The 27560-nt window shown below is 37.4% G+C and overlaps 2 protein-coding genes across 2 annotated transcripts in view; one reads left to right on the top strand and one right to left on the bottom strand.

Moving 5' to 3' along the window:
• TARBP1 (TAR (HIV-1) RNA binding protein 1) overlaps positions 1-24825 on the top strand; it is a 44032-nt gene extending 19207 nt beyond the window's left edge. The window contains exons 13-30 of the mRNA XM_068154530.1: positions 1287-1384; positions 3086-3247; positions 4751-4944; positions 5603-5858; positions 5938-6126; positions 8999-9198; positions 9343-9414; positions 10528-10648; positions 12012-12122; positions 12872-13021; positions 15265-15351; positions 16614-16810; positions 17316-17397; positions 18013-18184; positions 19658-19849; positions 20786-20910; positions 23436-23572; positions 24660-24825. Coding sequence (XP_068010631.1) covers positions 1287-1384; positions 3086-3247; positions 4751-4944; positions 5603-5858; positions 5938-6126; positions 8999-9198; positions 9343-9414; positions 10528-10648; positions 12012-12122; positions 12872-13021; positions 15265-15351; positions 16614-16810; positions 17316-17397; positions 18013-18184; positions 19658-19849; positions 20786-20910; positions 23436-23572; positions 24660-24825 — 2711 coding nt within the window. The remainder of the gene's footprint in view (positions 1-1286; positions 1385-3085; positions 3248-4750; positions 4945-5602; positions 5859-5937; positions 6127-8998; positions 9199-9342; positions 9415-10527; positions 10649-12011; positions 12123-12871; positions 13022-15264; positions 15352-16613; positions 16811-17315; positions 17398-18012; positions 18185-19657; positions 19850-20785; positions 20911-23435; positions 23573-24659) is intronic.
• On the bottom strand, positions 23928-27531 carry COA6 (cytochrome c oxidase assembly factor 6). The gene is made up of 3 exons (XM_068154591.1): positions 27429-27531; positions 27162-27318; positions 23928-26115 (listed from the first exon to the last, which is right to left on the bottom strand). Exons 2-3 carry the CDS (start codon positions 27303-27305, stop codon positions 26020-26022), a joined length of 240 nt encoding a protein of 79 aa, XP_068010692.1. The 5' UTR covers positions 27306-27318; positions 27429-27531; the 3' UTR covers positions 23928-26019.
• Positions 27532-27560: the final 29 nt, after the last annotated feature.

Genomic DNA, 27560 nt, shown 5'->3' with positions numbered 1-27560 from the left:
GAATTAGCTGTGTTGAGGGGCTGGAAGAGTAATTCTGTGAAGCAAAAAGGTTCTACTTCTGTTGATTAAATGAGGGTGAAAAATTCTGTTTGTCAAATAGCAAATGGGAGAGAAGAGTAAAAGAATTGAAGCTTGTAAATGAAAAACCAATTGCGAAGTGTTTTATTTAAGAATACTTCAGTGGGGATACACATCTGAAAAGCGCACTGAAATGGGCAACATTTTTCTACAAGTCTTGCTGTCTGTTCTGTGGGTAGGCTTCGCTATTTTGAACAGTAAGTTTTTGCTATTTACTTTTTTTAATAGTGTTGGAGCCATTGGTATGAATTGGATTTTATGTCCAAAATGTTTATCTGAAGAGTTTCTAAATTTTAGATTTGAACTTCTAGAAATATATCCCTTTATATTTTTACCTTTTGAAGTTATTCCATTTTATAATAAGGATAAACTTTAGGGAAAACTCCAGCAAATCCAACTTTTGACTAACTAACTAACTAACTCTTCTAAATACTGAAACTAGGGACCAATACTTGTAGCTCAGGATGGCTGTGCAGTGTATGGAAGCACAGATTGAAATCTGTTTGTGGTTAGATGCTTTACCCAAGTGATGTCACCTTCCCTGTGTAATAAACTTGTGTGTTTTCACCTGTGAAATGCTGTGCACATGTAGTATACTTTGTAGCTTTGTAGCTTAGCCTTTTCTTAGAGAAAGTGCTGCATTTCAGGGTACAGTCTTGCATCTTTGTTTACAATGTTAAGCCTGAAAGCTACCCCACCGAAATACATGATTACTCTCTATCCAAAACTGAGTTACCTCTAAACAATAAAAGCCAACCAGAAAACATTTTTCACTTCTGTACATATTAGAAATTGTTCACTACATTTTTTCATGTTCCATTAATTGCTGCATATGGAAACTTATGTTCATTATTAGAGAATAAGTTCATTAATAAGCTGTTTGTGCAGAAGGTTGGGAATAGGACAAAAGCATGCATTAAAAATTGGAAAATTATGCTTTGAGCCTCTGATCTACTGTGTTGTTGTCCTGGTTCACTAGTCCATGATAAATCTCAGGAAAGAATATCACCTAGAGTTTGATTATTTCAGCCCTGTGTCTTACGCTGCTAAAGAGTACAGGGCTGTTTTAAAATATTCTTAGACCTTTGAATACTTATTACTGTATAAATCTGACTTTGTAACTTAATTAAATCTGCATGATGTAATATCATTTCTTAAGAAAATTCATTTTCTGTATGTCATTTCCTCCCCCTCCCCTCTTCACACAGATGGGGTGCTGGTTTTTATTTGGAAGACTCTTGTGACGCCCGTGGAGAGTGTTCTTGAATTTATTCTCCGACAACTTACTACAAATGAGTTAAGCACTGTAAGTAATTGGTATGATGCATACTTTGGTGGTGTTTTGTTTGTTAATTGTTTCACCAGTGTTCCTAATTTTCTTATCAAATCTTTAAACACCTATAAAGTAACTGTTAACTTTTTGTGAATGAGCATAGTAATAATACAGGAAATGGAAAAGTTGTCTTGCCAAGCGGTGTTTAGTGTAGGTAGTCCATACTGCTTATTTCTATCTAAATATAAAGAAATCATGCAGTAAGAAATCATGAGTTTCATATCATACTGTATTGTAGCTACTAATACTGTTGTGGACCTAAGATGTTTGGCGTTTAGACACTTTTAGTACTTGACTTTATTGACTGTCTTCTGCTGTTTGTTGCTGTGGCCAGTATTTAAGCTTGTACCTCAGCTACACCTGCGACTTCTAAAGCAAAATGACTTGATGGAAGAATAGTCTGACTTCTTTAAAAATACCCTATTGAATATATTAAAGAGCTACAGTACTTTTAGAAAGCAGAGGTACGTCTTTGCCCTGTAAATAGCTTTCAAGTTACATAGAAATTAAAAGACCCAAGACATGTAAAGCAAAACATTTACAGAACTTTCAGATGGATAAAGAGGAATTAGAATATTAATTGATGAGAGGAATGGTGATATTCTTGAAATAAAATAGGTTTGAAAAAGAGGGGTTGGTGGAAAGTAAAAAGGAAGGTAATTCACATTTTGTTGAGATTTTGAATTTTCAGAAGTAGGAACTTCGAAAGTGAGGTACAAATAGATGAGTTTCAAGAGAAGAATATGAAGTAAGAGAAAATGCAAGGTTTTAAGATCTTCACAATTTAAGAGTGAGGTTAGGAAAGGAAACTAGTTTAGGCTTCATGGAGAAAGTTATATGGGCAGATGTGCAGAAATTATGATGAACAGAGGTCAGATTTGCATCATGTGTTTGGGAGAGTGGAAAAAATTCTGTAAGTTGGAGGGGAAAGGAAAGCATGTGCTTCTGCAACTTGGAGAGGAGCAAGGGGGTCTTGGGTACTTTCTCAGAAGCAGTATGGAAAGTACAAATTAAAGGGAAAATGCAAAGAAGGGCAGTCCCCAAAACATGAGTGTGATGGAAGATCAATGTGAAAAGCAGTCCTGTGTTGAAACAAAAGTTGAGAGAACAGCATCTGCAAGTCAGTAAAAATTCAAACTAAAGAAGGAAAAGTTCTTTCTTCATGCAGTTCCTTGAGTGCATGACTTTATGCAGAGGTGTGTTTTACAATATGAGAAAGAAAAGATGAGTATAAAAAGCCCCCAAAAAAGTAAGATACAGCCATGACAATGTAGTTGAAGAATTGTGCAAGGTGCAGTGTTGTATGTGTAGGGTTCAGTGCTGTGCCATCATCTGACAACCGAGGTGACTTTGAACACTGCTTCTGATACTCAGGCTAGCTCAGGTGTTTTAACATCACATTCCTTTAGGAAGGGCTGGGGAATTTTTGGGAGAAATTCACAGCCTCTTCTAAAGCATACCCCAGAGCCTTAAAACTGGAAGAACCTATAAGATGAAAAGATCTAACAAATAATTAACCAAGCAAACAAAACCAGATCCAAATTAAACAAAAGGATGTTCAACCACCATAAGTGCTGTTATTTTCTTTCTGTTGTCATTGTTACTATTAGTTTTCCTTCAGTTTAAATATCTTCCTTTTAAAGCTTCGGTTTGCTTCTGTTTCCTCATTTTAAGGTTGGGGATCTGGATCGTTGTGATCTATACTTAGCTTTAATTCCAGAGATAACAAATTTGTGCTTGCAAGTCAGCTGGAAGAAAGTACCATGTATCAAGAATTTCATTTTGTCCCTGACAAATGCATCTATTCGTAATCTTCAGGACAGAAACTGCGAAGAGGTAACTGAATGTTATTTACAACAGTAAATTTTTATATGAAACAAACCAGAAAAGATTAATTAAAATAAAGCTTATTTGTGCTGCTTGTATAAGATTGGATTTTATCCAATTATAAACATACTACACATTTAATGTACACACTTTGATTATGCATACATTTCGCTATGCATCTGTTGCGTGTAGTATACAATAAAAAGTTCATGAGTTCATGTGAACATGTATGTGTGAATATATTCCCTAACATCCACTTCTTTAGTTGACAGTGTAATGTTAATGTAAGATATTTGTAGATAAGAATTTTTAACTACTTTTGTTTTCCTATATTACCTTTTTTTTGGAAGGCCATATAGCTACAGTAAAACTTTAGATGTAATGTACTCAAAATCTTTTTCCTCAGATAGGAACCAATCTTACCAAGGAAGTTACTGATAAATGAAAATATTTTTTGTTAACAATCTGTTGAATTTCCAAGCTGAAAAAGAGAGAAGGAAATTCGAGAACCCAGGAATCCTTTGGCTTTTTCATATAGTTTCATTCATTTTGCCATAGTTGTATGTATTCAGCTAGTATATCTGAAAAGGGAAAGAAACAATAACTTCTGTAAAAGGAGGAGATTTAAATTAAGGTTTGTTGGGTAGCAAAATCTTTGGTATTTTCTGGGTTCTCAGCATAATGGTTCTCTAAGGAAACAGAGGAAGAGGATTTTTTAATTTTGCTTTGCTTTTTTTCTCCTTTGGTTATATGAGTTATGTACTTCTTACAGTAGTTTGAAAGTAACTATTTTGATTCAAACTTAATGTACGCTGAGGGTCCTTATCAGTTGATGTTTTTCATTCAGTGGAATTACGTTGTCATGATGATTTCTTCAGTCAGCTTAAGGAGACAGAAAATGCTGAGTAATTACAGATGAGAAGAATCTTTTCTGTGATCTAGATAGCTTAAAGTAACTTTAAGATAAGGAACATTGAGCTTTTAATACTCTTAGGGAACTATATGCTTGTTGATATTTTTTATTGAAACTTTTAATTTCATGTTTCTTTGTATTTTGCATTATCATACAAAACAATGACAGTGGGGTTTGTGACCTTTCAGCCTTTCAGAGCAGGTAGCATGTGATATTCTGAATTTCAGCTGTCTTGTTATGTTTGGTTTAGACTATGTGAACCTGCATCTTGTTTTCTGATTACTATTCAGAAGTATATAAATGGCTACCTGGCAAGATAGAAATGTTCTATCATAGTTGATCTAGGCACCTGCCCTTAATGAGCAAGATTTATACTTTTATAATGGTTGCAATTTGTGATTGATTGCAATGACCCAGCCAAGCAAAGCTGTGTTATGCATAGGGTAAGAAATTAAGGAAGTAGAAGAATGCAGAGTGTCTACCTTATGATGTCTGAAGTAATGCAAGTAGGAGGATTATCAAATGTATCAATTAGGTTATTTGTATCATATTGGAAGAAATTGGTCCATGTTGTTCATGTGTGATTTGCTTTTAATTAGGAGCCAAAACTTAAACAACAAATTCAAAAGGTAGCTAGCATGGCTTCACTTACAGCAGTTTGTGAGTTAATGGACCGGAAACGTGAAGCACACCTTGAATCTCTGCCTTCCGTGGATGCTTTGAAGAGATTTATTGCCCTTTCTCCATTCAATGAAGTATTAAAAAAGCCAACTGTTATTGAAGAGAAAAATAGGTATGTCTGTGTTTATATAGCATCAGTAATCCTCTGGATAAATTTGATTAGCATGGAGCTGCGAGAAAGATGCTGACTTTTCCTTTGACTTTTGGCCAAGGTAACAATGGAGAATTCTGAACAGGACTTGCTCTTTTGTCTTAGCATTCAAGTTTTAGAATGTTAAATCAGCCATAACTGATCAGACCAAAGGTTCTTTTTCTCAGTCCTCTGGTGCTATGAAGCCAGAGCTAGTTTTGAATATTGTTTATCCTTTTGCTGGCTTAAATGTGTATACAGTGCACAAAGCCATAGCATGTACACACACAGGAGTTTGAATGGAAATTATTTACTGCTGGGGAAGGGAAGCCCAGAGCAATCCTGAGGGCCAAAACCCAAATACTTTGGTTATAAAAAAAAAAGGGAACCAGCATGTACTGATGTTTCTATTGACTGATCTCCCAGATGTTTATGACTGAGATTGCCTGAGCCACCTGGTTTTTCTCTGATTAAAAAACCTTTATTTGTAGATTGTCCAACCTCCTCTTGAACCTGTTTAAATTTTAGCATCTTGAAATATAGTGAATTTGTATAGTTAAGGTGTTCTTGGTGGAGTAGAAATGTGCAGGATAAATTAAAGCAGTGTGTATATTTAATAATTTTTTTTTTTTTTTTATAGCTTATGTGAAGAAACAACATCTCAGGGATGGGGTAGAATTGTTGCACGCTACGTTCATGACCAGTGGATGTGCCTTAGTTTCATTTTAAATTCATTTCCAACATTGGCTCAAGATCATGAAGGCACTTCAGAAATGTCAGTATCTGCAGCTGAAAGGTCAAGAAACATTCTGCAGTCAGCATTAAAAGCTCTGTCTATTCTTCCTTCAGACCAAGTTCTACCTGTGTTCACCTGCATGAAAGTCCTTGTTCCCAAGGTAAAAGCTAAAACAATATTTATAGCTTTAGGGGTGTTTACTGTCAAATGTAACTCTTTGTTCTTGTCTGTCTTCTCAGCTTCTGGACTCCTCAAAGTCTCTCTGCATAGAAGCATTTGATTTGGTTTGGAAAATTATATCCTCTTTGAGCAACACACAGTTAATATTTTGGTCCAATTTAAAAGCTTTTGTTCGGTTCATCTTTGATACTGAGGTTCTAGCTGCTGCTGCAAGTTCAAAGGGTGAAGCCTATGACAAAATAAAGGAGGTCAGTTTTAAGAGTTTTTTTTGGGGAGGGGAGCATAAATGATATCTAGATCTAAAAATGTATTGTACTTTTTACTTTCCCTTCAGCTGTTGTTGTGAATTTTTCATTTCCAGAAAGGTAGTAGTTGAGAATGGTAAGTCAAAATGTCTGAGAATTAGACTGAGGATAAACCAATACTACTGTTTGTTTTTGTAGCACAGAAAATAAGAAGTACTATTTTGTTGACTTTTTGACTGTTCAATATCTTTTGCATTCAGTAAAATGTGAAGGGTTTTGTATTTTATTTTTACACTATGTACTTCCTTTTGAAATTTCTTGTTTGGAATTTGCCCCCTAGACTGTTACAAGCTCCTAGTATCCTGGAAAAGTTATGACTCTTTCTATAATTTAGTCTTTATGAAAATGCCTTTTTTAAATTAAAAGTGCTAAAAACTTTTGTAGATGCTATTTAATAAGCAAACTTTCACTGCTTCTTTAAAGGATTTTTCTTTTCTCTGAGATTCTGGGTGTAGAAAACATCAAAAATCCTAGTTGTCTTACAGTCCAATTTAATGCTGTGTGGTAGAGCTGCCTCCATAGTTAAGAACAGGATTTCTTTTTTCCTAAGATATATACAGCTTCCTGTAGTCCAAAAGTTCTTGCATATGGCATGGTGTTCTTTCTTCAATTGAAGTTGCTGAAACCATATTCAGTACAGTGGAATATTGGTTCACCTTTATACACTGGAAAGATGTTTACTATTGCTGTTTTCCCACCTGAGCATCAAGTACATGCTTATGCAGAAAAGTTTACAGTGACCACAAGGTTTTTATCAGAGCAGTAGTTTCCAGTGTGTATATGTGTTTATATCTATGCATATGTATGTGTATGTATGCTTAGGCTTAGGTCTGATACGCTGCATTGCATTTAGCACATACTGGGAGATGTTGTGGTTTAGCTTTACAATCATCCTAAGTAGATCTGTCCTGATGTCACACTCTTAAATGTAAATAATACGAAATGTCTATTTTCAGTGTAGACACTCCAAAAGTATGCTTAATAAAATACAGAAAAAATGGACACTTCCTAGCTACATAAAAATTGCTGTGCTATTTCTGTCACCCTTACATATTTTAAAATAATCCCATTTATTTTCTCTTCATTCTTTTTGAAAACTTACTTCAAGTGGGTGTTCCTGTCATCTGGTTTAAACAGTAAATAAATCCTTGCATTTGTTCATGTGAACCCAAGCTGAAATAACATACGTGTGCAAAAATGGTGAAGTATCTCTTCAGTTCCAGGAATCAGTGAGCTTTCTCTTTTAATGAGTATCTGTAGTGAATAATTGTATGCTCACTGTTCTAGTAACTGATGAGCTGTAGCTACTTTTTCTGAATCTTAAAATTGGTTTAAATTCTAAGAATTATTGTCTTAACTTCAGCATTAGTATTTCTAGCATTATGTAAGGTGTGCTTTGGCAATGTTGAGAGTCTTGAGTCTGTGTGACAGCTGTCCCATTGTCTGCAGTGGAACATACCATGACAGCAGGCATCAAGGAGCTAATGAAGGTCTCCTGTACTCAACAAAGGGCATCTGGTCGACCCACCTTCTGCCCCTTCCTATGAAAATGAAGATAAAGTTCCCAAGCAAGTGCCTACTTATGTATATTCTTATCCCAACCCTCAGCAGTCTCTGTTGCCATGGCTGTTTTAGTTTAAGCTAAAGAGAACAAACATGGAACTGCCTGATAATGATTTGTCACAGGAGCATAGTTTTAGTTTTTCCTGCTACAGTACACTCTGTCTTTTTTTAATAATAGTTAGAAAGGGTGGAACAAAGTGGTGGTTTTGAGCCCAAAAAGGGAATACGCTTATGGTAAAATCCTGAAGGGCTTCCGCAGAGGTGCCTGGAGCGCTGTGTTCTTAGATATCATTTATTTCGCTGCACTTCTCCTTTTCCTTTGTGATTATTCAAATGCTAATTGTACTAAAACTTAAATGTCTTTTGTGTGTGCTGGACTTTTAGTGTGTTAATGAAACAATTTTAAAACATCCCAGGATTGAGACGTATGTAGTAAATGTCACGATGCTTTCCTACAGGTGAAACACAGTAGTCCGTTTTTGTGTTATTAGGAAAGTTACAATGCCTGTCTTTACACTAAAAGGAAACCTTGAATTCTTTGTAAAGAGACCAAGTTTCTAAGGTGGAGATTTTTTTCCAGAAAAGGTTTCTTCAGAGTACATTCCAGTATTTCAATTTAATCTCTTTATGAGCTTCTTTGTGCTTTAATCCTTAGTAAGTCAGAACAGCTTTCTCTATAAAAGGGAGTTACTGTCAAAGAATTGTCACATTATCAGAAGTATAATAATTTTGGAGAAGGGAACAGAAGAAGCTTTGTCTTGGAAGAGCTGTCACATCTTCTGAAAGGTTAAATATGACCTCAAAATTAAGAAGTAAATGGTACAAAGACATTTTTCTGCTTTAACTCATAGTTGAATTTTAAGGTCATCATCATTAAAGATGACAATTGGTGATAGGGTTACCTCTGGAAAAAGCCAAACCACTGTTCAATATATCTTTTTTTTTCTAAATTGGTAAGGTTTGTACTTTTGAAGTAAGCTCAGATGCAGTTAAAAGATTTGTGTAAAGCATTTGGTATTACATCAGTTTAAGCAAAGACCAGCTCAGTCTTGTGTTAGCATAAGCATTTACTGGGCCAGTTGTTGCCTATTCACCTGCCCTTTTTGCCAATGGATTGAAGACAGCATTACCCTTAGCAGAGATAGGATGTAGAAGAGGATCAGAACTGCTAAAATAGACATTACTGCAATATCATACTAATAATTCTAGCACCTCTGAAAACTAGATTCTGTATCTTTCTTCTCCTTTTCAGATAATTTTCAAGCTCATAGATATGTCCACAACAAAGACTGGAGTCTTCAATGTAGTCCTTACTCATTGTTGTCGATCATGGATACTTCCGACTGTTGATGAGAGAAGTGCCTTGACAAACGCTTTCTTAAATGCTGGAAATTATTCTGAACTTATCACTGAGGCTTGTGTCTTTGGAACTGTATTTAGGAGAGATCAAAGGTATAAAAAAAAATCTCTTCGTGGTTATATTTGTTACAGTTTTGTGTGCTTTGTTTGCTTTTAAACCTTGATATAACTATTGAAAGCAGGTTTTTGTATACTATCCTGATAATTTTGTGCTTTTGTCTTCTTTCTTCTGTGAAGGCTTATTCAGGATGTGCATGCCTTCATAGAAAATCTTGGAGAAAAATGTGCAGCAAATGTTGTTACAGAAAGGTAATGATTTCTAGGATACATCTTAGAATATTTGGTGTGTCTTCATTACAATTGATGCTACAACAGGGAGGATGCTAGATTTGTTGTCAGTTTCCTATAGTAGAATTACGGAATATCTTGACTTGGAATGGACCTATAAAGAGTATATTTATTGGCTTTAAAAATATTGGTAAAAGGGATATACATTACATTATATTCATAATTCAAATACATAACAGACAAATGCCAAGGATTATCAGGAAAATATATCACACTTGTTAACCAAATGGGACTGAAATAACTACTTCCTCATTGTTTCATTTCATAAAAGTAATACTCTTTGGGATGCAGAGCTGGTGTGTATCTCACCACTGTAGGCAAAGCAGTTAGGAAACGAGCTTATTGCAGGCATTTTTGGAGCTTGGCTTTTAAATGCTGCTTGTGGGCCTTTTTAGCTTGAATACTGGCAGTGGGCACTGCCTCCAATTTGTGAAACAGGGATGCTGGCTACTGTGTTATTAGAAAGTTTTTGTGGTTTCACTCCCACCTTTACTCAGTGGAAGAAAGTCAGAGAAACATTTCTAACATAGTCTTTTGAGGTAAAACATGAGCTTTTAAAAGATTGACTGCCAAAGTTCACTACTACTACTGTATATTCTGCCAAGTGTTTCTTGGGTTTCAAACACTTGATGGTGGCAGTCTGCAACTGTATAATGCTTTGTTACCTGTTATCATTAATTCTCCTCTTGGTGTCAATTATTTCAGGTGTCCCCGAGTTGCTAATAAGGAATCAAGTGTCGTTTCGGACTAGAATTTTTGACCAAAACTGTTGGCATAAATGAATTATTTTAAGGATACAGTTTACAGGCACAGAACATCAGAAACTTTTAATGATACAACTGTTTCTGTAGAAAATTATTTTAAACATTTGCATGCTATTAAAGACATAGATAGAAGCAGGGACAGATACAGTTTTCTTCATAAGCGATGATGAGCAAACTTTAAAATTCTGGTTCTGGATATTTGCATATTGTTGCAATATCCAGGTGATGCTTGGTGCTTTTCTGTAATTTGGGAATTATCTCTGCACAAGTAGAGTTTGATTTATTTATTTTTTTCATTAATATTTTACAGTACAAATCGAGATGATCACTACGTTCGGATTTGTGCTATTAAATTTCTGTGCTTGTTGGATGGATCAAATATCTCGCATAAGACGTTTATGGAAGACATTTTCATCAAACTGCTTGATAAAGTAAACTTCATTTCTTTTGGTATATAAATGTAATGTTAGTACAATTACTAAAACAGACAGTTACAGTTATTTGTATAGCCATTCTAGATTTGCCCAGTAATACGACTTGTTCTTCTTATAAGTTAATTCATACAAATCAAAATAGTAAAAATTGTATTTTGGGTTTATTTTTCTCTTTTTAGTGAGTTTCCTGACTTCATGAGACATTACCCAAATTGTAACTATTGTTCCATTAAGAATGTTCCTTTAGGCTGCAATTTGAAGCAACGCATTTTCACTTTAAACAACAGCAGACTATATTTTGAATTGAGAGTGCTACTGTCTCTTTAGAAGACCTTTGTAATTAGAATTAATGGAGAAGGCTGGGGTCTGATTTTACTGCTTATTCAATGCCAGTAAAGTCAATGGTGTATTAGTGCAGCTGCTAATAGAACACCACCTGTGCATTCAGGTACTATAGAATTATGCTTTCGTCTGAAGAACAAGAAATGAGTGGACTTCATTCCTGTCAGCTAGTGGAGAAAACTGGATAATACTTGTATTGTAAGATTAATCAAGTGGAAAATGTGAACTCTAAAAGTTATTTTCTTAAATCTGAAGTTTAAAGATTAAAAAATAAAGTGGCTTTGCATTGTAATATTAATATAGCTCTTGGGTCACCAAATTATTTTATTCTTAAAAAGTTAAGGAAATAGTGTCATGTAATTTGAAGGCAAAACCAGAAAAGGAATCTACACTATATATGAACTTAAAACCTTTTTGAAGGTCCATTTATCTTATCTCTTTTCTTTACCTAAGGCATCTGTTTGCAGAATACCAATGTCTGTCTCAAAAGTAGAGCTGTATTTAGAAGCTTATCTAATAGATAGCATGACAAAGCCCATTTTTTACATGTAGACAGCAAAGTAGCAATGGTTTCATTTATATATTCATTTATTTACATAGGATCTTTAGTGCTTAAATAATTGACTGAAAGTTTGGGTCTGTATGCTCCATTGTATGTAGTATTGCTTTACTTGTTTGTGTAAGGTAGGTGTTGTCAATTCTTTTGACTTTCTACTGTTTGAAGAGTCTTAATACCTAACACTTTTTGTGCTCTTAGGTAAAAATACTGAGTGGAACTGATTTTGATTTGTTTGGGGTTGGGTTTTTTTTTGTTTTTTTTTGTTTGGTTTTGTTTTCCCAGCTTTCCAAACTTGTATTTGATTCTAAATAAATGAAATTAATACATTTTTCCTGGCTTCATGATTAATGTTGATACTGGATGTGCAGTAGATGCTGCTTTCTCAGTCCAGTCAATTATATTTTCATGTATACAATTTTAAAGGAAGACTAGACAGTGAAACTTTTAATTTGCTTTTAGGATGAATTGGTATCCAGATCCAGAACACGCTATTACGCAAACTCTTTACAGCATAGAATTAAGAACCGGGTCTGGCAGACACTCTTACTTCTTCTTCCAAAGCTTGACCAGGTATTGCTCTTCAGTATGACTTCTTAAATAGATAAACAAATAAAGGTACTTTCAAGAATAATTTGGTGTCATGCAAACTATGTATGCTAAATTACAGCAGGGTATAAAAGGCATGAAACCCTTGTGTAGTCTTTCAGTTGAATTGATGATGCATTTCTAGAGGTCACTGAAAACTGGTTCTTGGATTTGTGAATTGCAGGTAACTAGATTGTTGCTGTTAAAGTCAGCTAAAACTAATGACTATCTGATTTAAAGCTTTTCATTTAGTAAAACCACTACTAATTTATGAGCACTCAGAAAATTGAGAAATGTGAGTTTCATCTAACGCTTCTTTGTAATAAAATATTTTAGAACTGTAATAAAAAGTCTCAAGCTGTGCCAGGGGAAGTTTAGGCTCAAGGTGAGGAGAAAGTTCTTCACCAAGAGAGTCATTCGTCATTGGAATGTGCTGCCCAGGGAGGTGGTGGAGTCACCATCCCTGGAGGTGTTCAAGAGGGGATTGGACATGGCACTTGGTGCCATGGTCTAGTCATGAGGTCTGTGGTGGCAGGTTGGACTCGATGATCCTTGAGGTCTCTTCCAATCTTAGTGATACTGTGATACTGTAAATTTGATCATTTTAAAATACTGTCATTTGAGTATAAAGCATTTCTAATTTAGTGATAGAGAATGGTTTATTTAGAATAGTTTTCTTCATAGAAATAACTAACAATATACTAAATTATTATCTGATTTTTTTTTTTTCACAGAATTTTTTGTGTGGAACACTTGACAGAGTTTTTCAGGCTGGATTTAGTAACAATCAGGCATCTGTGAAATACTTACTAGAATGGATTGTTATCTTGAGTCTACATAAATACCCCCAATTCCTTAACAAATTCTGGGATTGCTTTTGCTATGTAAGTAAGAACTTGGGCATTCACTTGAAGAGTAATTTTAACAAAGAGGGTACAGTTTGTCTTGTCATATCTCACATCCTCTGTATTCCAGTTTTCCTTTAGAAGCAGTGGGTTGTTGAGCAGATCAGTTAACTCAGAAATGAAATATAGTCAGAGACATTTGAAAATGTGTGATAGAAGTGACTGAAGACAAGTAAATTCTTCCAGTTGAGAGATTTCCTTTTGTAATGTACTACTCTGGGCAGAGTAGAGCTGGCATAGTGAGTTAGAATACCAATACAAGAGCCATCAGGAACACAGACTAGGATCTCGCTGTAGATTCTGAGTTTGGGAGGATACTGCAAACTCATTTGTGGTTTCCACATCCAACTTTTGTCTTCTGCATCTTGCTTGTCAGCAAGATGGGAACATGACCTGTCTTTAATACATTCAGTGTTCACTTTGTAATACCGACTCACAGTGGAGTTGCATAATGTGGTTCCCAGACTGGAGGCAGTGTTTGAATTATTGTACCCAAAAGTCAGGAAAAGGTAATTTAAGTAATTACCCATAGAGCTGGCTTGTAGAAATAGTAATTGTCTGTTTTGGTAGTCATCAATTTGTTAACATTGTACATTATGGCTGAGCAGGAAATGTGTGTATTTGCATCTCCTCTTGTATAGTAGTTTTTTAAAAAGCAAAATAGTGCAATAAAAATAAAAATTTAAATAAAAAAATTGGAAAAACATATATATATATGCTTATATATAGTTTGTGCCCCAAACCAGGCAGATTTTAAGTACTGCTTGGAGACAACTGTACATTTTATTGATGCATGCTGTGGGTTTGGGTGGGTTTTTTTTGTTTGAGTAGAGTTGGTTTTTTTTCCTGTACTGGGTAAAAGAATTTTCTTTCTGTTTACAATTTATGCTTTTTGAAGTGCATAAAGGTGTGTCATCATGGCTTATCTGAACTGATGAAAAGTGCTGGAAGAGATATAACCTTTTCCTTTTTCAGGGTTCCTTCCAAAAGCTCAGACAGATGAAATTACCATTGTCTTAGTAAATGATAACCTGTTCGATCAAAATGATCTGATGCTGATAGCAAATGTACTGAACCACAGCAGGCAAACAGAGCAAGTAGAAAATACATAGATTTATGAAATAGAAATACAGATGCTAATTTCAGAGGGTATTTTGGAAAATGGTGACTCTAAAGGATTTTCAGAATGAGGCCGAGAGCATTCTGGCCCCTACTAGGAACAGTGTGGTGAGCAGACGTAGGGAAGTGATTATGCCCCCACTGATGGGGCCTTATCCCAAATATGTGTTCAGTTTTGAGGCCTCTCACCACTAAGATGACATTACAAGGTTGACATTTAGGTGCTGGAGCATGTCCACAGAGAAAGGCAATGAATCTGGTTGAAGGGTCTACAGAACAAGTCTTACGAGGAACAGCTGAGGGAACTGGGAAGGAGGTTATAGTGAGGTGGGGGTCAGTCTGGTCTTCCAAGTAGCAAGTGACAGGACAAGAGGAAATGGTTTTAGGCTGCACTAGAGGAGGTTTAGACTGAGCATTGGGAAAACTTTCTTCACTAAAAAGAACAGGCTGTCCTAGGAAGTGGTTGAATCATCCTTCCTGAAGGTATTTGAAAGACCTGTGGACTCCAGTGCCTTAGGGACGTGGTTTAGCAGTGGACTTAATAATGCCGTGTTAATGGTTGGACACTATGATCTTAAACTTTCCCAGCCTAAGGGATTCTATGATTGACATTCTGTATTGAAAAATAATATGAAGCTGAACACCTAGTGCAGTGCTGTGACAAAATGGATGAATAGGAACTATATCTGTAAACAGAAATGGTGTAATCAGAATGAGGAAACTAATTTCTTGTAGTGCAGTATGTGCTTAAGGGTGATGATAGTCTACTTAGTCTGTGTCAGATAGCCATGTTTGTGATGAAAGGGAAAAGTGCAAGCACTGAAAAGAATCCTCATGGTTTTTTATTTGGGTGAGTTTGGGTTGAGTTTGAACTTATTTACACTGCTGTATTCTTTGTTTGGATTTATGTGTTAGTAAAAATCAAATAACGTGTTAGAAAAATGAAATCTTAGTAATACAAACTTCATATTTTAGTAAGTTTTGCTGTGGAAATACAGGGCTTTTAAAGTAGTGTTCATAATGCATTTGCAGAATATGCTGTGAAAAAGGGTATAAAATGTTTTATATATGCATATTTCTTACTGTATGCTCTTTTGCTTTAGAATGAAGAAAAGCTTAAAACAAGCATCTGCACGTTTTTATCAGTGTTATCACACTTTGACATCATTCTTCAAAATACCTCAGAGAAGGTGAGTTTGACTTAGTGTTCATTCTTTGTTCATTTTCACTGTGTATGGATTTCTGAAGTAAAAACAATTTTTGCAGTCTATTTAAAAAAAGGTTTTAGTACCTTCTTCCAACTGAGGTATCCAAGGAAACACTAACTCTTCCTGTTATCCTTGTAACATTGAACTTAGAAAAATTAGCTGAATAGTAGCTGTTCTGGATACATAGTGCCTGATTACCTGTGAGCTTTTCTAGAATAGCTACTCCAGTTTTAACTAAACACCTAGATGCACATGGTTTTGTTTCTCTTGTTGCTTCAGTTTCATTTCATGAAGGTGTCCAGACATAATCTGGAAGAAGGGAATCTTTCTGTAGAATAATGATACTCAAATGTGGAGTTATTCAACAATAGCTAGTCCATATTACATTTAGAATTCTTCATTTGGAATTCTCATGTTTTATTGAACTTCAAAGCACAGTCAGATGTTACACAGAATCACAGAATTGCTTCATTTGGAAAAGAGCTCTAAGATCATCAAGTCCAACTGTTGACCTAACACCACTGTTGCCATTAAACTATGTCCTGAAGTACCACATCTACCTGTGTTTTTGAACACCTCCAGGGATGGTTACCCCATCACCTCCCTGGGCAGCCTATTCCAATGCCTGACCACTCTTTCAGTAAAGAAATTTTTCCTAATACCCAATTTAAACCTCCCCTGGTGCAGTTTGAGGCCATCTCTCATTCTGTCACTTGATACTAGGGAGACTTTTCCAACACTCACCGCACTATAGCCTCCTTTCAGGTAGTTTTGGAGAGCAATGAGGTCTCACTTCAGTCTCATTTTCTCCAGTCTAAACAATCCCAGTTTCCTCATAAGACATGGTCCCTGTCCCATCACCATCTTGGCTTCATTTCTCTTCTCTGGACGTGATTAGAGCAACTACTTCACATCTATAGCAATCCAGGCATTTCTGTTAATTTTACTGTTTGCATGCATTTGCTAGATCAAAGACCTAAGTGCTAGAAAATCAGAAGTAGTTAGAGGTATCTGTGTATGCAGAATAATGATTTGTAAAGCAAAGTAGTACATTTTCAAAACACAGCTGGGGCTGCAGGCTTGCAGCCTGATAGGAAAGAAGGAAGGAAAGCAGGACCATGTTCCAATGCCTGTATTTGCGCATACGTGTATTGTTAAAGCTTTGGACTTCATGAAAAGCTGCTATTTGAGGAGCCCACTGTTTCTTCTCATAAAGAAACTTTTTTTTATTCTTTGTTTTTTAGAAGCCAGCTTTGAAGAAAGCCCTTATAGTTGTTCTTCAATGGTGCTTTAACCATAATTTCAGTGTTCGACTTTATGCATTAATTGCCCTTAAAAAAATTTGGAGTATGTGCAGAATGTTGCATGTGGAAGAATTTGAAGCTCTGACACCAGTTATTGAATCTAGCCTTCAACAAGTGGAAAATATGCATGGCACGGGGTTTGTAACATTCTTCTGATATGCAGCTTAGTATTGTCCTTCTGAGCCATTTGCAGCAAGTCCAATTTTTGAAAACAGTGCTTGATAATTTTTGTGAGGGTTTGTGGGTTTTTTTTAACTGCTGTTCTTCAAGGGGCAGATTTTGACAGCTGAAAGGTGTCACTGAACCATAGGCTAGTATTCAGTTTCTTTCAGAGGCCTAGATGAGATAGTTGTTTTTGACAAACTTGCTTCTCTCAGTAATAGAATTTGGACACATGTTATGGTCTTTCCTAAAACACAAATAAAACTTACTTCCTGAGTGCTGGTATTTGGTTGTTTGTGGGGGTTTTGTTTGGGTTTAGATTGGGTTTTTTTCAATGGCTCCTTAATTGCTGAAGTATTTTCTCTACCATAAAGCATGTATTAAATACAATCAGGTTGCCTTATGCCAGTTTGACAATGAAAAAAACAAAACAATATGTTGCCTTTTTTGTGCATGTTGCCTTACTTTCTGTAATTGCAGGAATGCTAAAAGGAACTGGCAGCGAATCCAGGATCACTTCTTCTTTGCAACATTTCATCCACTTCAGGATTATAGTCTAGAGGTAAGTCCAAGACTGTCACTCATCATTGCATTTGTTTTGGCAACTGTATTTTTATCTTTCTGTATTCTAATGCAGGATGAATGATCAACTATTACTCATTGAAAACTGAAGAATTGTTTCGCTTTCAAGCTAAGACTGCAGCTTGATTCTCTAATTAACACTGTGTTAAAAACATAGGTCTTATATAAAGAGGTGCATATGATGAATATGCCCATCTATGAGGGAGTTCATCAGGTGTGATATTTGCGGCTGGGAATGTTACTTACAATAACTGAAGAGTATCTAACTTAATTGCATATAGTTTGTTAGGATTTTTGAAAATAACTCCTATTTTTGGAATTAACTTGAGGTTGATTAACTGGATTGTTTGATGTGACCAGGATTCAGATGGCGTAACTTCTAGAGTATCTTTTTCAGCTATCCTTTTTGCTGTAGCTTAAATAACAGCTGAATAAACACACAGAATCACAGAATACCTCCAGATGGAAGAAACCTAGCATTAAAATCATTGAATGCTAGATAAAACATATCGGGTAAAACTACCAGAGATTAACTTATTGTCTGTTTTGCTTGCTTTAAGAGGTGTTCTTCTAATAACATGGTGTTATATTGCAGACAATATTTTACACTCTACCCCGCCTTTCGGAACTTGCTGAAGATGAATGGATCTCACTCTCTAAATTTGACAGGTTCACTGATGTTCCTTTTCCACCAGCATTTCAGTGGTATCATTCTCCAACAGAACTTCGTGATCTGAAACCAAGTGATTGGTCTCAGCAAGACATGGGTAAAATATATCTAGTCTATATTAAATATAATTATTTATTGTAGATGTATGCTTCTGTATTCAATCTGGTCTCTGCATTTTTCATCTGAAGTAGACTTGTATTTATGTGAGCAGAGTATATACTGTAAAATACTAGTAGATGACTAATCATGGAACGGTTCGTGTTGGAAGGGACCTTAAAGATCATCTCATTCAAATCCCCATGCCATGGGCATGGACACTTTCCTCTAGAACAAGCTGCTTAAAACTCTATCCTACCTGGCTGTGGTGGGTTGAAATTGCCCCCCAAAAATAAAATCACCAGACTAGCTCAGCAAATGAAGCTGTATTTACAACCAAACTAAAATCTATAAATATGAAATACAATGAATATGTACAAAATATACAATATATGTACACTCACTCTCTCTCTCTCTCTCAAAAAAAAAAAAAAAATAAAATACATATTTACAATTTCTAAACAACACAGAAACTCCTCAGACCCCCCTGGGTGGATCCAGGGAGACCATTCACCTCGTCCCACACTCCCTTCCTCTTTCCTGTTACCTCACACAGTAGTCAAAAGAGAGATACCCCAGCAGGGATGAAGCAGAGGGAGAGCGAAGTTGCAAGCAGAGGTGATGAAAGAAAAAAAGGGAAAGAACTGTTTATGCATCTTTATATCCCCATTAGTAACCCAATGAAATATACAGACCTTATCATTATTTTTCCTTTTATATCCAATTGTAATTTATTTTACTTCTAGTATTTACAGTCAGGATCTAGGCTAAGTAACAAACTGTAACACTGGCCTTGAACAGGTCCAGGCAGCAGGCATCTGCAGATTCTCTGGGCAACACTTTCCAGTGTCTTGCCACACCCGCAGCAAAGAATTTCTTCCTGGTATCTAATCTAAGTAAAGCCTCTCGTAGTTCAAAACTGCTAGCCCTTGTCCTATCGCTAAATTCCCTGATAGAGACCTTGTCCATCTTTCCTGTAGGTCTCCTTTAAGTACTGGAGAGCCACTATGAGGTAGCCCCAGAGCCCTTTTTTCTCATGGCTGAACAACCCCAAGTCTCTCAGCTTGTCCTCATAAGGGAGGTGTTTTAGCCTGCTGATATCTTTGTTGCCCTCTTCTGGACCCCCTCAAGCGGGTCCATGTCTGTCTTGTGCTGAGGACTCCAGAGCTGTATGCAGCACTCCAGGTAGGGTCTTGTGAGAGCAGAGCAGACAGGGAAAACCACCTCCCGTGATCTGTTGTTTACTCTTCTTTTGATGCATCCTAGGATGTATTGTTTTTTTTGGTCTCTGAGTGCACCTTGCAGGTTCATATGCAGTTTTTCATCTACCAGCACCCCAAAGGCCTTCTCTGCAGCTCTGCTCTCAATCCATATAATGGTGTCTACAGTATTTCCATTTAGATAATCTTCTTTACTGAAGCAGTAGTTTTTACTACTGCTAGCATATCCATATGACTGCAGCTTATTTTTACAGGTTCAAATTCAGCTGAAATAGATAGCCAGACAGAATGGACTGATGTTCAGAAAAAGATTATACCATGGAAAAACAGCACTCCTGGTTTGGACCTGGAAATGGTATTTCAGGATCGTGCTACTAAACTTGGTAAATCAAACAGCAGACTGATTGTGGTGGCTTCACTTATTGATAAACCTACCAATTTAGGAGGTAAGTTTGATGGCACATTTTTAAACTTTTTGTAAGGTGGCCTTTGAGCCCACTTTGATAATAGGAATGAATTTCATCTTGTGTTAATAATTTGAAAATTACTTAAGTATTACTCCAATAAATACATCGTTCTCCTGAAAAAAACCTGATAACCAAAAGAAATACTACCTGCTTCAGGAGAGTCTTTTATAGTTGCATTTTAAGGGGAAAAAGAAGTATTTGCATGTAGCAGATGTTAATTAAATATAACTTTACTGTAAATCATGCTCAGTTTGTTACTATTTTTATATTCTTTGTTACAGTTGAGTTTTTCAGCCATGTATACAGTTAAAGGAAACATTTCACTGTTACTTTTTTTTTCCTCTAAGAATTAAACCAAATGTTGTAGACTCACTCATGACTGTTGAACAGGAAAGTGCCTGTTGCTGATTAAGTACTTCATTCACAATGTCAAGCAAGCTGTGATTCAATAAATCCTGCAAATACTTCATTGCATTGTGCTTGCTGTTGGCAGCAATCTAAATAACTGTGGTGAGACTTAATGAAAAATAAGCCCACAAGCTGGTGCTGTCTGCCCCATAGTGCTGTGTCATTCTCTCGAGGCTTTCATTTAACAGGTACTGGATTTAGTACTTAACCATGTTTCTCCATCCACCCCTGCTGAGGCTCATACACTGAACCATTAGTTTGTGTAATTAGTATTGTAGAAACATGTTGCCAAAGACAGTGCTTTTCTAATTTTACTCTTTTACAAAACATTGTTTTTTCCTCTGGTAAATTATATCAAACAAGGGTGGCTTCAAACACATCTAAGAAGCACGTGAAACTGATAAAAAATAGAGGATTAAAGTAACCATTACTCTTGTCCTTTTCACTTGCCAAAATATTCTGGTTTTATTTTCTCCACAAAAGTAACTTTCATTCATCTTTTTGTAGGTTTATGTCGTACAAGTGAAATATTTGGGGCATCTGCACTAGTTGTTGGTAGTCTTCATTACATACAGGACAAGCAATTTCAGCATCTTAGTGTTTCTGCAGAGCAGTGGCTCCCCCTTGTTGAGGTAAATCATGAGTTCGTCAGATGCATAGTTCAGTCTTTTTTTAGCTTGCAAAAATGAACTTTTAATTCAACAGACTCCCACTGTTATCTCTTGAGATTTGATCTTGAGTGGTTTGATAGAAAGTTTGAGTCAAGTCTTGTAAAAAAGAACTTCAAAATGCTTTTAAGCTGTCATAGTTACATCTTAATTTGTTTCAGAGTGGTGTGTTGGAATCAAATGTTTATTTACAGAAGTTGAACATTTGTCTTGCTCAATCCATTGCCTTTGGTAACTTTGCAGGGATGATCTTTGAGTTTGCCTGAAGCCAACTTGTGCTAAGCTTTTAGAACCTATTATCTAGTTTATAAAAATGAGTTTTCGATCTCTGTTTAGTAATTGGTAGAAAATGTTTGTAGTATTTTATAATGATCAATTTTTCAAGATCAGCTTTAAGTCACCTGAAGAATCAGTACAAGTTTAATTTTTTTTTCTCCCCAAATCAAAATCTTCCTCTGGATAGCTCTAGTATGCTTTGCCTTAAACAGAATGCTGATGGGCACATGTGTATGTGCCTAATCTCTGTACAGAAGTGTACTGGTGATGGAACTTCTGTTGCAGAGAGAAATTTCCATTGACTACAAATAAGCAGTTTAGAGAACAGGATGAAAGCAACTAAGAAATTCTTCACTGCAAGGTGTCACAAGTTGTAAGGCAGGCACTTAAGCCAGCTCAGGTTCAGTACTGGCTGTTATTTTCCTTGGAAAAGTATTCCAGGTTAAATAAAACCCATTGTTTTGATTGGGAATAACTTAGCAAGAAAGGAATTATAAAAATACAGTTACCTTTATTTTCCCAAAAACCCTGTCCCAAAATTATGTACAAAAGTGGCTAGATTTTATTTACAGGTTCTATTCAGTCAGGAATTTCACAAGGATGCTTATGGGCAACTTTAGTTCTATTTAGAGAATTAAGAAAATGGAAAAGGCTAAGCCACAAATAGCTCTACCCCCTTATAAAATCAGAGGCAAGAGAGATCCCTAGGGAAAAGGCAAGAGTGCCAGATTTTACTCATGAGGGCGGAGTAGGAACTTGGAGAGGGTCCCTAGATCTCTCCTTGATTGCAGCCTCCAGAACTGCAAGCTTTATAATCCAACTTATGAATCACATAGAATAAATCCAAAGAAGAGGGACCTGCCAAAGTTAGTGTCCTTAGACACAGCTCCTGTGAGACAAGTCCCTTGGAGCACCACTGCCTTAGCAGCGCAAGAGAAGCCGCACTGCTGAAGTGTTTCCAGTGAACAGCCACAGTTTATGGCAGGCAGGGTCGCCCCAGCATGAGGTAGGGCCCCTCAGTTTAGGAAGGATGTTGACTTGCTGGAACGAGTCCCGAGAAGGGCAACGAAGTTGGTGAGGGGCTTGGAACACAAGCCCTATGAGGAGAGACTGAGGGAGCTGGGATTGCTCAGCCTGGAGAAGAGGAGACTCAGGGGTGACCTTATCACTGCTCTCTACAACTACCTGAAGGGAGGTTGTAGACAGGCAGAGGTTGGTCTCTTCTCCCAGGCAGCCAGTACCAGAACAAGAGGACACAGTCTCAGGCTGCGCCAGGGGAGGTTCAGGCTGGATGTTAGGAAGAAGTTCTGTACAGAAAGAGTGATTGCCTGTTGGAATGGGCTGCCCGGGGAGGTGGTGGAGTCGCCGTCATTGGAGGTGTTCAGGAGGAGACTTGATGGGGTGCTTGGTGCCATGCGTTAGTTGTTTAGGTGGGTTGGATTGGTTGATGGGTTGGACACGATGATCTTGAAGGTCTTTTCCAACCTGGTTTGGTTTATTCTAAATAAATAAAGTTTTTTATTCTAGGGAGCAGGAACCCAGGGTGTGTAAGTCTAGGGAGAAGCCAGGTCCAGGTGCTGCAGGCTAATCTCTCCAATTTCACCGTGAATCTAGTGAGTCCAAAACAAGTCCCAAAACAAGTCCCAAAGATGAGTCCAAGACCACTTTCTGGTCACTGTATTTAAGATTTCCCTAGACAGCGTGTCCAGTGCCAATATATACCGGGCGTGAAGATCCAGATCCCAGCGTGGGCTTCCCCACGAGTGAATACACGTGAGGGACTTCAGCTCCCAGCTGGAGGAAAGGCCTTTTTAACCTTTTCCCACTCAAGCCTGCATGGGGAGGGGAAAGGAATTCAAACCTCTGCAGATGGAGGTGGGGGAAAGGATCGTTTTGGAACACCCTACAAGAACCATGTACCTTGTCCCTGGCAAAGTGATTCTTTCACATTCAGATGTAAGGCTTGTAGCTGTTCAGAAGCTTAAAAGCCACTGTACGTTGTATTCATGGAGTACATTTTTGTGGCATTACTTAACCTTTTGTACAATTGCTGAAGAGCTTTGAAAATGCTAACCAATGTATATGGACCGAGTTTTGGGGGATAAAAGTAATTAATCTTAAAAACTGCCCAAGTAAACTCAGTATTTTTAGAGTAACTTCAGAAGCTTACAAATGGTGATACTCAAATATTTATTTCTACTTCTGGTGGACAGGTAAAACCATCTCAGCTTGTTGATTATTTACAGCAGAAAAAAACAGAAGGCTACACTATTATTGGTGTGGAGCAGACAGCTAAAAGTTTTGATCTTACAGAATATTGCTTTCCAGAGAAGTCACTATTATTGCTGGGGTAAGAATACACCTTTTTGTAAATCTACCTCTTGCAGCCCATCATCTTCTGCCAGTCCAAGTTTAGTCATAGGATGACCAAGTGACACTGGAATAGGAAGTGATTACACTATGATTCTTTTTTAATGGGTGAAGATAGCAACAGTATGAATTACAGTTTTTCAGGTGTGATAGATCATCATCTGTTCACTTTAGTATGGGGCCCTGTATGTGTAGTCATGTAGGCCATGGTGAGCTCAGCAAGGAGGTCTGCCTGTTGGTCCTGCTTAATTTGGTGAGGAGGACTGGAGTGGGAGCATGCAAAGCTGGGAGATGCTTTAAAAATTAAGAATGACACACAGGATGAAGCTACTAAATTTTGCAGTACAATTATAGGCTGGAATGATTTCAGAGAAAAGCAATAATCAGTCCTATAATTGCTTCAGGTGTGACAAAGGGCCTCCCCTAAAACCTAGAAGTGCCTGAAGTCAGAAAACTACTGGAATTGCAGAGCCACTGAGTGAGACCAGGAGGGATGGCCTCCCTATCCTTTTATGACAAAGCAGGCAGAAATACCCGCGTTGCAACCTTTTCACATGTAGCTTATTTTCAGAATTTAGTTCTCATAATCATAGCTTCAATTACTAATTACATTTAGTATCTTCTGGTGTGCTCATTCTGAAGAGGTGAAACACTTGCAGTTCCAAGGCTTTGATTAGTCTTGATATTCCCTCATACCTCATAGAATTTTAAGTGCTTGGCAGTTGAGCTTCCCTGCCTGACAGCAGCTTCGTGCTGTGGTTTATTTTTCTGTACAGGGAGTTTCAAAATAAAGGCCAAGAGGGAGTCCTTGTATTGCATATTCAGCTACTGCTGGACCAGTGAACTGAACGTGAAGTGCTCTAGCAGTTTTCCTATATCAAGTGTTTATTTGTATCTGTATTACTGTTTTTAAAACATATCATCATTTCTTGCCCTCATCAGTTAGTTATATGAAAGGCAGACCATTTGTCAAATGGCATTTGGATGCTGATGTGATTTTTTGCATCTCCTGCTTGCTGGAACACCTGTCTTTTCTCAGATACAAGTGACTCTTTCTTCTTTACTAGAAATGAACATGAAGGAATTCCAGCAAACCTCATCCACCATCTGGATGTCTGTGTGGAAATACCTCAACAGGGTATTATACGGTCACTGAATGTTCATGTAAGTGGAGCTCTGCTGATCTGGGAGTACACAAGGCAACAAGTGATCAAGCAAAACCAACAAAAGTAACTGCCAAGAGCTTTGTGCCTTATAGTATGTGCCTTCCTATGGTGCTACAACATGAAATTCTGAATACATGAGATGCAAACTCAGGGTGAATGAGGATTCTTAAGTTTTGCATGTTTTCTTCTCTATAGCGTTAGGACTGACTTTTAAATGCCTTAATACTTTACCTCCTTAAATAAAACTGTTGCATTGGAAATAAATACTATTTATATTGTATATGGCGTGTGTGATTTTTCTACTATTAGGACATAAGCGTAGTATTGTGAGCAATCCTGAACTCAAAGCATAGGATTACTACTGCAGTTACTTAAATTGTGATGATCATACCTGACAACGAAGCGGTGCCTTCCTAGAAGGACAATAAAAATTTACAGTAGCCAAAGTATTCAATGCCTCCAGCACCTAGATATAACATATTGAATTGACTTGCAAAAATTATGTACTTATATTACATTAAATTCTGCCCCTTGTTTAAATGCCTTTCACAGTCAAGTGTACTAATCCTGCTCTAACCAGTCTGTATCTTTAAAAGGAGTTGCCCCAGTAAGGCAATCAGAAATACTCAATAAAAGGTCATAATGTGGGCATCATGTTCAATACCTGCCATACTTCTAGCAGATATGCTGACCAAAACCAGTTACTGCAAATGTAACAATTCCTACATAACAAGAAGTTCCTACAAAAAATTAGCATATTCAAAATATATAATTATGTATCACATGCACAGGATGCATTAGGTCTTTTGAGGGCCTGGTGGTTTATAATTGTACTTTAAAATACTTTGTAAATGACATTACCACCACCTCCTTTTGGCAAGGAAGGGAAGTGGGAATGGACTGTGTGTTTTTAATGAAAAGCTGGTTCTCTTATTAAAAAAAAAATTTATTGTTCTCATTAGAATATGTACATTGCACTATTAAATAATGATTTCTTCATGTCAAATTGACTAATTATACATTCAAAACCTTAGATCATGAACAGCCCTGCAGCATATTTCTTTCATCTTTGACTTACACTCATGACAAAGTTGTCCGTGATCATCTTTTGCAGTAGAGACATGAGACCTTGCAACAACAGCAACCTGCATTTCAGGGAGAGAGTCAGGTGACCAGTTCTTGAGCTCAGGCACCTTCTGTTGCTTTCTCATGTTTCTTCCTCCCAGTTATTCTCACCAGATTTATTTTGAAAGCAAAGTACCTAAGACTTTCCAGCAGCTTCTGGAGGATGATACCCTTCTGTTTCAAGCTTCCTTTTATATTTCAAAAAGTCTCTTCTTTTGTCAAAATATTTAACCTGTTCAAAAAGAGAAGATATGTTCATGAAAAAAAAAAATAGTGGAGGAAGAGGCTTTGTTCAGAAGGCTAAAGAATAAAATGGTCTTTGATCACTGAACTTGAGGATTTTAACAATAAACTAGTTAAGAGTTTCTTGCTCTGCTGAAGACTAAGGAGTGGAGCATGTTTGGATCTTCTAAGTTTTACCACATTGAAAGTGGACTTGGTTTGTCATAACAATTCCCTTACATCTATGAACACCTAATAAAAACAGTCTACTTGCTTTGCTGTTTTCACTGCTAGGAACAAATATTATATATAATGCAAAGATGGATCTAGCTGGTTTTTTTGTAGTATTAGACTACATGACCTCTGAACTCATCACCTAGAGCCACCAATACACATACATCATTGCTAGAGATGACATACAACTGCAATGTTTAAAGTACAAGCAATACAGCAACTGTCAGTGTATTTGTTTTTTTCTTAACTTCAGTCCACTAGCTCAAACAGGAACTGTTCTGCCCTCAGAAGCTACTGCAACTAAAGGCCAATGCCTGCGAAAAAAAGTTTAAAGTTACAGCTGAGCTTAGGAAACCACAAAGCACATGAATGCAAGCAGAAGGTTTACTGTGAAATTGTACTGCATCTATAAAATAATTTCTATGCGCAGGAAAGCATGAGATGTGAGTCTTGCACCTGTAAGCCCTGCATATCTTCTCCCTTCTGTGTGAATCTTCCTTCTCCAGTAATTCTAAAAGCTTCAGAGTATCTTTCAGAACATCAATTAATAAGCCTGCATCCTTTCCCTTTACACTATGTATTTTCCCCTACATTCCACAGGCCCGCTTAGGAGCCTTCCTTTTTCAGGAATACCAAAAGCATGCACATCAAATGACACCAAGTGCAGGGCTGATCCCGAAGTGTAAGGCCGCACAGGTTCTGCGATCCAAGAAGCGGCAGTTGCCACCATTAACAGGGTACATGTAACTACTTGTGCAACGAAACGCCCTGCTCGTTTAGCACGGGCTTTGAGAGGCCGAGTACTGAGCGGCGGCTGCTCACCCACTGCTGCGGACACCGTGACTCGAAGGCCAACCGCAGCTTCTCGCACTTGGATACATCGTCCGCGTGCCTATCCAAGCACTGCCAGAACTCGTCCCGGGCCCCCCAGCAGGCCTTCCTCTCCTCCATCGTTGGCGCCGCCATCTTCGCTACCAACCTGAACACAAACGGTGGCTGTCCAAGGGCCGAGCCGGCTGCAAGCCCTCACCGCCTTGCCTGCGGCCCTAAAGCGCCGCGGATAGGGTGTGCCCGACCAGCACCGCTCACCAGAGGGAAGGCTCCAGGCCCCACGGCACGTTCAGCCTCCCGCGGCGAAGGTCACGGCCCCGGTGCCGGAAACGGCCGCGCTGGAGAGGAGGGGAGCGCCGCTTCTCCTAGTGCGCAGGCGCAGCCCCGCCG

This window comes from Melanerpes formicivorus, unplaced genomic scaffold, assembly GCF_026170545.1.
Source record: "Melanerpes formicivorus ecotype bairdi unplaced genomic scaffold, bMelFor1.0.p_v2 SCAF_2, whole genome shotgun sequence".
NCBI lineage: Eukaryota > Metazoa > Chordata > Aves > Piciformes > Picidae > Melanerpes > Melanerpes formicivorus.
The sequence above is the reverse complement of the archived record's forward strand: the minus strand, read 5'-3'. Positions and strand labels throughout refer to the sequence as shown.